The sequence below is a fragment of the Plectropomus leopardus genome, chromosome 16 (genome assembly GCF_026936395.1).
Source record: "Plectropomus leopardus strain MGB_pleo_1.0 chromosome 16, ASM2693639v1, whole genome shotgun sequence".
NCBI classification, from domain to species: Eukaryota; Metazoa; Chordata; class Actinopteri; order Perciformes; family Serranidae; genus Plectropomus; species Plectropomus leopardus.
This window is the reverse complement of record NC_142191.1, coordinates 1,931,870-1,942,885: the sequence shown is the minus strand read 5'-3', so window position 1 is coordinate 1,942,885 and position 11,016 is coordinate 1,931,870. Positions and strand designations below refer to the sequence as shown.

The 11,016-nt window shown below is 42.5% G+C and overlaps 1 protein-coding gene across 3 annotated transcripts in view; it reads right to left on the bottom strand.

Annotated features, from left to right (window-relative positions):
* Nucleotides 1-522: 522 nt before the first annotated feature.
* flrt2 (fibronectin leucine rich transmembrane protein 2) overlaps nucleotides 523-11,016 on the bottom strand; it is a 256,493-nt gene continuing 245,999 nt past the window's right edge. For all 3 annotated transcript variants that reach the window (XM_088089299.1, XM_042503863.2, XM_042503862.2), the window contains one exon: nucleotides 523-10,756. In XM_088089299.1, the coding sequence (XP_087945425.1) occupies nucleotides 8,350-10,332 (1,983 nt within the window). In that variant the 5' untranslated portion in view covers nucleotides 10,333-10,756 and the 3' untranslated portion in view covers nucleotides 523-8,349. The remainder of the gene's footprint in view (nucleotides 10,757-11,016) is intronic.

Genomic DNA, 11,016 nt, shown 5'->3' with positions numbered 1-11,016 from the left:
ATGCCGCCAGAAAACACAATAAAGGCTCTGTGAAAACATTCATCATCGCTGGTTCAAACGCAGCTGAGAAACGCTGAGACAGGTCTGTAAAAGCTCGGGGAATTGTGGCTCAAACGCAGCTGGAAAACACCACAAAGGGTCTGTAAAAGCACCAGAATCGGTGGTTCAAACACCACTGGGAAATGCCGAAAAGGATCACTAAAAACACCAGAGATCAGTGGCTTAAACTTTGCTGGGAAATGCTGCAAGGGACTGCTGAAAACTCAGAATTAGTAGTTCAGATCTTGCTGAGAAATGCAGTAAAGTGTAGATTGAAAACCTGGGAAATGTGGTTCAAATGCTGGTAAATGGTAAAAACGGTGGAAACGGTGGCTGGATTGCCACTGGGGAAACACCATAAAGGGTTAATGAATATACCCGGGATCAGTATAATAATAATTAAAAGAAAAACATCCAAATTTTTAGAACACAACAGAAAATAAATTCTCATTTCGACGTCTAAAACAAAAAGGGAGTGATCGCTCAAATCCAATGGCTCTTTTATTTTCAAAAAGCTTCACTTAAGTATTTACAGTTTGTGCAAAAACATTTAAAGGTTTCAAGGACTTTACATTGTAAGTTCAACCTCAAGGCACATACATGGAACAACATCAATATTTCATCATGAGAACAGAAATTTAACTTTGGTTCCTAAGAAAACTCGGTGTGGATGGCGAACGTGAACACTCGGCGCCTCGGGGGACGAGCCGGGACGTTTCCCAGCACAGACGTTTGACATGCACTGCAAGTTTCCAGCCTCTCTTTCCCTAAAACTCTCGTTGTGTTTGACTGTACCTCAACCACCGCTGCTTAAAAACAAAAACCCGCTGTGATAAAAGAATGGAAGCTAAATACAGTACATGCAAAAATCCTTGAATGAATGTCGCTAATAGATATTTGCAGTGAAGGTTTTCGCCTTCCAGGAAGAAACTTTTTTGTCTTGTCTGAATTGACCTCTCACAGATTAAACAGAATTATTTCAACCATGAGCTATAAGGGAAATGACTCCTCGGCACCCCGAAACGCTAAAATCTGACACTAGTAATACGTTTTGTGTAATTCCATCGGTCACGGCACCGCAGCCGCGTTCTTTCATCAAGTAGAAAATTAGGAGTGATGCACGCTGCAAAACAACCGCCAAAGCCTCTTCCTGGTGAATCATTCGCCGCGCTCCGCTTCAGGTCTGGCACTACGGATCAACAGTCGCCCGTCAGCTACTGCGCGTCACGCTTCTGTTCATATTGGTGCAGAAATGTGCTTTCTTTTTCAGAGTCCTCGTCTTTTCTTCCACACGCTAACTCGCTCTCTCCTCATCGTCATTCAGTCCTGCATAAAGGTAAGGCAAATATCTGTCTCCAGAAACATTCACAGACGTGTGGGATATGTTGACCGCTCTCCCCGAAAAACGTAAAGTCATAAACGACATCTGATGTAAATGTTCAAGTGTTTCTGCGTGGGGTTTGTGGTCAGCTGTGGGTGTTAGTGGGTAGAAAAATTAAAAGTGGAGATGCTTTGATAACCACAGAAGATCTTACTGTCGATGAACCCAACATGGTGAAAAAACATATTTTGATACATTTCTGTTCAGTCCCGTTTAGGAATCGTCGCACCCAGACACTTCCCGATGGGATCCACACATTTTTCCCAAAACGGTTAGATGTTTTCCAACATCACATGTAGAAATATTCCTGTTTCTGACATTTCCAACATCAATTATTAACCAGTGAGCTCATCCTGTGGAGCTGAGGAGTAAATGAAAACCTATGGATCAGTTCAGACGAGTCATTTTTCATGTTGCCTCCTTTAAATTATATTTCCTAAAATCTGAGTTTTTTCAAACATTCCTCATTATTTTTTCTGTTGTGATGACTGTAGGGGTCGTCACAGATATACATACACTCAGATTAAGAAATTGTGTCATACGAACACGTTAAGTCACGGGCAGGCTTTTCTGATGGTAACATGTCTGCTGCTCTGTAATAATTTGGTGTTTAGTTTTACTAAATCACTATTTTGGGTCTAAGAATATGAAGTCAACAGGGGCGAGTTCAAGTAACAATACTGTCGGTTTGTTCATGTTTGACTAAATAAATAAAAATCCGAATAATAACAATAAAATCTGCCATGTATTGAAGTCTGAGAATCTTATTTTGCTGAAAACAGGTTATCTGCCAGCAACATGAGATCATCAGGACGTGAAGTATCAGGGGGAAGGGTTGCAACATGTAACACAGATCTCAGCACCCCACAGCCAAAATCCAGCAAACCTCATCAGCTTCTGCCAAAAGTTTTGTTTTTAAGGTGATATTTATTTGCTGTGGATAGAATCAGTGAAGTTTTAACCCTTGAGGGCCCACTTTAATATCACTCACAGTCGTATCACAAAATGCACTTTTCAAAATCAAGCTTTCAAAAATATTATACATTAGTATTATTTTCTGCTTTCATTGAGTTTATAGGACCATCAGTCCGAATCATAAATATCAAATATTCATTCATTTTCAGAATTTTAACCCTTTAGACGCCCTTTTTTTGACATGATTCCGCTATGATTTTAGATGAAAAAAAAATCAAAGAAAAATGAATAATTTTCAGTGAATACATGCTAACTCGTTTTTTTATGATGTCAGTCTGGGATATGTCAGTGATCAGCAGCTACACTGACTGTGACAGGTCACCTAGTGGAAATAGCATGTATTTCCTCCATATGCCAAATATGGTCAAAATGACCTCATCAGGTAGAAAATAGTCAAAATGACAAATTCAGAGTCAAAAGCCCAGAATGACACCCAGAAATAATACAAGTCATGTTTTTCTGCTTTGATGGCTGTGGGATCAAAAATGTCAGTTTGAATGGGTTTCAATGGAGCATTTTTTGACCTGAACAGTCTGAATGTAACTATTTAGTTTCCACAGTGTATTTTAGACTTATTGTAGGAGCTGAGCTGCAAATTCACTGATTACACTCAAATACACAATCTGGACTACATTTAGGACACATGCATCAACACACACACAATTATCACAACATGAAGAATGAAAAGCACTTAAAATGTGCCAAACCGTCCCTAAGGGTTAATTCATCATGATAGCCTATCATTAGTGCGAGCCGGGGTAAAGTTGAAAAAATAACGTTTTGCTGCCGGGTTTGCTCAGAATATCCCTGCTGTTAATGAGAAAGAGAGGAACATTAGTGATCTGCAGATCTGAGCGCATTAAAGTGGAACTATTCTGACGGTTTAAACATCTTTATTCGCCCTTATGTCCGTCTAAGAAAACGGAGACGATACACTAAGATGAGTTTGATGCATCAGATCACAAAAATGGGACGTATACGCTGATAAAATGATCGTAGAGGAACACGGAGGACTAACTGAGGTGTAAATAAGCGTAACATGCAAAGGTAGCATGTGCAAGCTCAACTCCTGGTCTGACTGCATCTTAATCATTCATCCAAAATTTAAAATAAGAATAATAATAAAGGTTACTCTCTGTAAAAGCAGCTCTGTGCAAAGAGGGGAATACAAACCTTTTAACTAAAACAAGGAATTATTTGACCATTTATCAAATAATCGTATTTGAACGGGTTGGCGTTTGCAAAAAATGATGTTTTCAGGCCTCCAAAATGCCGTTGTCGTGTGAACGAACGGCCAAACCGAAACAAAACTTTCATGTAAGAGTCTCTGTAGAGTTAAACGATTACTGATCCCGACTCAAATTTTCATTTTGCTTTTTTGCGTAACTGTTGTTTAATGCTGAAATATTTTAGTGTGTTTTTGAATCTTATGTAAATTTTTAATAGTTTTGTATTTGGTCATACTTATACAGCTATTTACTTTATACTGTCTAAAGTTGATTTAAGATCAGATCTGCCTTTAAAGCTACTTTTAATGTTGTTGACCATAACTTTGTGCTTTATTTTTAAAAATAGCCTATTTGTTCAGGCACCTGGACTCAACCCTGCAAACCTTCACAGCTCAGTGATGAACGCTTGTGTTTTTATCCACACAAATTATATCCACAAAAAATATAGAGTGTAAACGTTAAATGTTGTGGTTTTACAGCAGACTTTGGACGGAGTTAAGATTGCTGTTTCCCCTTTTTTTTCCCAGTTTTGAAGCCAACAGCAGCTTTGTATTTAGCGTTCAGACATCAGTGGTATCAGTCTTTGTCTTCCACGTAAAGAAGAGAATTTCCCCCAAAAACTGTTCCCTTAAATGTTTTTCTCAAAGTCTTTTTCATAATTTTGCCATCTGCATCTACAAAACAAGTCTGACAAATGAAATGAAAACAAGATTTTAAGACACTAAAAGCAACAGATGATTTCATTGGTTCATTGTATTTTCTGATTTTTAAAGTGTCGTTTCGGTCAAACAGATTTTCGGCGCCGCGGCTGCAGACGTCGTCACCTCAAATTAAAGTCCATGTGATCGCCATCGGAGCCGCCGAGAGCGGCTACTTCAGGTAAACCAGAGAGTTAATCTGGAAAAAACTTCTGTGCGCCTCACAAAGGGTTAACGCTCGCTCCGTCTCCCAGCGTGAGCTCCACGCAGCCAAGTGAAAATAAAGTCTACATATTTTCTCCCTTTTTTGGTGGAGGATTATGAGGAGAGGAGGGGGAGCGGCGGTGGGAATTCTTTAAGCTTGGCCCCTCAAAATAAAATCTTGTCAAATCAAATAAAGTCTGCTTAAGAAGTGCACACAATGAAGAGCTCTCACATGCACAGAGCTGCCGCCACACTGTACTCTGATCTTACTCTGACAAATCTGGTTTTTCCCCGTTAAAGGGGCTTTTTTGGGGGGCAGTTTTTCCTCAGTCGCTGTAAGGGTCTGAGGACAGAGAGATGCTGAAAAGCCCTCTGAGGCTTTATGGGCTTTATAAATAAAAAAATTAACTTAAATCTAACACAGTTGCCTCGATAATGTTCAGTAAATATAACGTTTAGATTTAATTTATGTATATTTAAACACTAAATGACGAGTTTACTTCACTTAGTTCCATTAACTCAACGTGAAAGTTTTGCGACTTAAAGAGTGAAATTAACTTTTTTTTAAGTTACAGCAACTTAAGGTTTTCAGTAAACCAAGTTAGTCTGACTCAGTTTGATCATCAGAACGAGGATTTAGCCGATGATGACGTTTAGGAGATCTGCACGCTCTGTTTTCTTAACGTGTTTAAGAAAAGCTAAATATGATTTACTCGTTTGCAGCCAGCAGAGTACAGATATATAACAGGAAACCTGACTTACTGAAGTTGCCTGGAAAACTTAGAAAGATCAGTTTAACCCTTTAAAACCAGAGCAAATTAGCTTTATTTCTTTCAAAAACATGGAAAAAGGCAATGAGCAATGAAAGAGGAAATTAGAAAAAGTACAGAAAAATTACCTGAAAATTAGAAAGAATAAAATAAAATTTAAAAAGAGTAAAAAAAAAAAAGAACACAGGAATGACCTGAAAAATGCTTAAAAATAACAATAATTTCATATATGTAATTATGACATTTATAAAAAAAAAAAAGTGTTTCCTTTGTTTTTTTTCCCTACATATTTTTTCCTCCCTTTTTTCTGTTTTTCCCCAGACAGTTTTGTCTTTCTTCCCTCGACATTTTCTATAGCTTTTTAAAATATTATTTTATTATCTACTAACTTCTTACAATTTGTGGAACATTTCTTTCTTCTTTTTTTTTAACCTTACCATGTTTTTGAAAGAAATTGCACCAATTTGCTCACAAATTTTTAAATACCAGTGAAAGGCGTCTGAAAGCAGCACAAGAAAAGTGATGCCTCTTCAGGTTTCAAAGGGTTAATTAAACTTCCAATTTTAAGTTGCAACAACTTAAAAAAAACACGTAAATGTAACAAAATTTTAAATAAAATCTCTCATAAATTAGGACTATTACTTGCATTTGTCAAGGCAATCCAAGATTCTTATTTTTTTAAAAAGTCAAATGAGCTTGTGAGATTTTACTGCGCACGCTCGGATCAGAGGACGAGGGGAGACAGTCTGAGGATCATCGGTGCAGGAAGTAATGGTGCGAGGTGAGCAGGTGCATTGTTGAGGTGAGCGCAGCGTAAATGAAGTCTCATAAACGCACACAAAGGAGTAAATGATGAGCTGCTCGCTCGCAGCATTGTGAGGACGGTGGGCGGAGCGCCATCGTATTGTTGTAATTTCCTAATTTATCAAAGGAGCCTAATGAACGCTGGGACAAGGTTGAAATAAGGGGGTGTGTAATAATCAAAAAATGCATCACACACACTCTCACACACCCACACACAGAGCGAGGAGCAGAGGCCTTCCTCTTTGTGACAGACCACAGCGGTGAAAATCCATATCATTTAACCACCAAACACAGAAAACACTGTTAGTTTTAAATGATTCCACATCATTAAGTAGCTCGATGAGCAATAATACTCCAAACAATACTGTCTGAGCATGAGTAATGTCGTCTGGGTAATGGACTCCGGGGGGGACGGTGGAGGTAAAATGATCTATGCAGCTTTTTTTCTCCCCCCCTCTCAGTCTGACTTCCTGTCCCACACACGACGCTGAGGGAAGCTGCCCCCTTGTGGCGCCCAAACGGCTGAGAGAAAATAAGCAGAACAAATTTCCCTCAAAAAGGATCTACGAGTCTCAGCACATCCATGCGCCTCATTAGGGACAATAATCCTCTGTTCCTTTAATAATTGCACCTCCCTCCTCGCTGCAAAAATGTGCTGGAAGTGACACGCCCCGTTTTTGCAGAGTTTTTCAGAAAAAAAAGTGTCTCCTGACTGAGCCCATCTTTGTTCCCAGCTGAACAAAGATGCTCAGTGTGAAGGCGCTTTTGGGAAATCTCGCTCCTAACAGCGCCGGTGACATCCTCGCTACACGACCTGATCACCACCTCTGCTCATATCCTGCCTGCATTAATTAACCCTTTAAAACCAGAGCAAACTGGCTGATTTCGCTCAAAAAAAATGTGGCAAGACGACAGTGTGCAATGAAAGAGGGAGAAATGAGCAAGACATTAGTGAAAAGTACAATAAAACTATCTGAAAATATCAGTTAACCCTTTGAAACCTGAGCAAAAACATGGGAAGAAAGCAGTGAGCGACTTATCAACACATGGACCAAGAAAGTTACAAGAAAATTACCTGAAAATAAGCAAAAAATAAAACAAGCAAACAAGGAGATGACTAAAAAATCATAATTTTGAACATATAAAAATGTTGATTATAAATGCAGTTTTGTGGACATTTTTTCGGTAGTTTTTCAATAATTTTAGAATAATTGTCACCTCTTTTTAAAACTTATTTTTGGGTAATTTTCTTTGTCTTTGTTCTCGTTTCTTTGAAATTTTGGGACATTTCTTGTCGAGTTGGCATTACATTTTCCACATTTCAGAAAAATATCACATTTGCTTCTAAAGGGTCAGACATCTGACGGCATCTAAAGACCCAAAAAACACCCTGTGTCAAACCAAGTTTCAAAGAGCTAAAAGAAAAAAGTTTTGAAAAACAAATAAGGAAATGACTTTAAAAATATACTTATTATATCATATAATATTAAATCTGTAATTATAATAATTACACATATAATTTTGCCCTAGAGATTTTTCCCTACTTTAATTTTTTTTTATTATTTCTTTTTTTCTCATTTTTTGGGAGAAATTGCACCAAATTGCTCAGATTTCAAAGGTTGAAATATTCGTCAAAAGCATCTGAAATCAGCACAAGAAAAGCTACGTTGCTCCAGTTTTCAAAGGGTTAATAAAAAAGTGCACTTCTTTTTTCACCAGCAGTGAACCAGTGCTGTATTTCCACTAATCAGCAGTGTTTGGATTTCCCCTGTGCTGTGTTGTCTTTACTACCGTTCTGTTGTAGCTCGCAGGATTTCAAAGAGCCAAAAAAAAAAAAAAAAGAGGCCATATTATTATTATTTTTTTGCTTCTGTGGTTAGCAAAGGATCCCAGCCCTCTTAAAGCGCCCCAACATTTCCACGGCTGACGGCGTCCGTCAGAAGCTACACCCAGGGTGCCGTGATTGTACAAATCCGTGTTCGTGTACAGTACTGACCATTAAAACAACGTTCAAAACCCTGCTGGTTATAAAAAAAAGAAACACTTGTATCTCTTCTTCTAAGATAAAAAAGATAGCAGAGAATCCCACATTATTATCCACAGTATAAATTACATTGTAGACAGAACTTGGAAATATATATAGTACAGTTATATTTCACTATGTTTTTCTTCACAAATGTGTATTTATGCATTAGTGTTTTTTCGGTATGTGTGTGTGTGTGAATGCCGCTCTACTATGTGCCGCCGCATCACGTGTGGCAGAACTCTGTACTGGGCACGTTGCTGCTCTTGCAGTAGGCTATGCTGTTGTTACTGAGGTGACAGTCTCTAAATCCAATGCCCCCGTTGGGCGTGTAGATGGGCTGAATGCGGAAATCTCCCTTCAGCAGCTGCTCATTGTTCAGCGCCACAATCTGGAAACTGGTCTCAGTCATCTCCAGAATGGAGTTATCCTTCTTGGTCCCGGCCTCGCCGTAGTCGTCTTTTCTCCTGCCCCGGTTGTATTTCCACTTGGTCGAAGACGACCGGCTCTTCCTGTGCATGTGCCAGCAGAACAAGCTGAGCAGCGTCACCAGGACGATGAGCACCGCCCCGCCTATGATCCCAGCCATTAGCAGCGTGGAGTTGATGCTCTCCTGAGGAGCCTGCTCTCTACCGGGAGGCTTCGTAGACGCAACAGCCTTGGTCCTGGCCTCAGAGCATATAGTATCCTCTCCGGGACGGTAGGAGTTAAGGGTGTCCAAGACGTGCACGCAGATCCGATACACGGACCGGGGCTCCAGGTTGGTGAGGCTGATCTGCCGCCGGTCCCCGCTCACCGTCCTCTCCCGCATCCCTTCGTTTATTTGGCTTTGGCCCCTTTTGACCCAAGTGACCTTGTAGGCGGTGACGGTGAAGTAGGAAGCCCAGCTCACCTCGATACTGGTGGAGTTGACCACGTGGAAGGAGATCTGAAGGGGGTCCTCGTAAGGCGGAAGAGGCCCAGGAGGGTTGTGATGGATTGGGGGTAAGGGAGGGGAGGGTGAGTCAAAGTAGTACGGGATGGATGTGGTGATGAGGGTGGAGATCATGGTGGTGATAGGGGTGGTTGTGGGTGGGGGAGGGGGAGTGGAGCGGAGCGTGGGCCAGGGCAGCTGGTCGGCGTCCACGGGGCACTCGATAATATCCAGCGTGAGCTCTCTGATTGCCATGCCGCGCACCTTGTCCGGACTCAGGCACGTGAAGCCGCGGGCGTTTATGGAGGGCGGCAAAGACTTGAGCCACACCACCACCCACTTCACGGCGCAATCGCAACGCCACGGGTTGTTCCGCACCACGAGATGCTTCAGGCTCGACAGGCCGTCGAACACGCCCTGCGTCAGCGTCTGCAGCTGGTTGCTGGAGATATCCAGTTTTTCCAGCCTGTTGAGGTCAGCAAAGGCCGCCACAGGGATCTGGTTGATCTGGTTCTCCTGCAGGCTGAGTTTGACCAGCGACTGGCTCGGGAGGAGCGGAGGGGGGAAGGTGAGTGAGTTACGGGCCAGGGCCAGCTCACGGAGGGTCGCCAGGTCCTGGAAGGTCCCCGGCGCGATGCCCTCATCCGTCAGCAGGTTCCCGTCCAGCAGGAGGCGCTGCAGGCGTGTCACATTCTGGAAGGCCTCCTCTGCTATATGAGCGATGCGGTTCTCATCCAACCGCAGCTCCTTCAGGTCCTCCGGGAGGCCGATGGGAACGCTGCTTAAGTGGTTCTTGGTGAGGAAGAGGAGTTTGAGGCTCACCGCCTCCCTGAAGGCCCCTTCCTCCACCCCCACCGTGGAGATGGAGTTATCATCCAGGTGCAGCTCCTCCAGTCGAGTGAGCTGCGCCAGGGCCGCTCTGGAGATGGTCTGGATATTGTTCTCCTGGAGGTGCAGGACTCTGGTGTTTTTGGGCAGATTGACGGGGAACTCATCCAGCTGGTTGCCGTAGAGAAACACGGTCTCCACAGAGGCCACGTTGTGAAGCTCCACAGGGAAGCCAGCATTGTTGATCTGGTTGTTGTGAAGGTAGAGGACCGTGTAGCCCTCCTGTATCCCCAGAGGCACTGATGTCAGGCTGCGCTCGTTGCAGTACACAAACGTTTTGTCACAACGACACTCCTCCGGGCAAGAGGCGCCCGGGCTGAACTGCATTTGGAGGCTCAGGATGACAGTCAACCAAAACTGCAAGAATGAAGCCCAATCTTTATTCCAAGGTCTGGCCAGAAACTCCATAGTGGAAAACCAAAACAGGAAAAGGGAAACCAAAAAAAAAAGACAAAGAAAAACTGAAAAGGGAGTAATATGAAAATCAGAATGACGTATATATCCACCAAAAACCAGAGCCACGAAAGGTCCAACTAGCTTGGTAATGATGCAGTTAGCAGGAAGCCGTGGGAGTAATCCTGTAAATGCTAGTCCTCAGCTGAAGAGCGATGGTCTCATTAGTGGTGGCCAGTCCTCTGACTGACTCCATCCATGCTGAGACATCAGACCGTAGCCGGACTCTTCACTCGCTGCTCCATGCAGAGCTCAGCCAGGGCCAATTTAAAGCCGCGCAGTAAGAGAGCCACCGCAGGCTCTACTCGCCTGTCCGTCACACGCAGCCGGTCCCCGACCAGGGCAGAGTCCAGGGGGGGTGACATTTGGATCCACAGACCTGTGGGAAAACAACGAATCGCTGGATTAGAATATTTCGGGGGTGGCTTGTTCTCGGAGAGAAGGGGCCCTCTCTTCCTCGGCCTCTATTTGACATAAAAACATGCACACAACATATTATGCACCAAAAAAAGAGAGAATCTGATAAATATTCAGAACAGCTCTTGCACATCCGGTTTAACAGACATAAAGGCGGCTTTTATCCCGTCCGCTCTATCAAAGGAGGCACTGCAAGGACACGCACATCATGGAAAACATGCT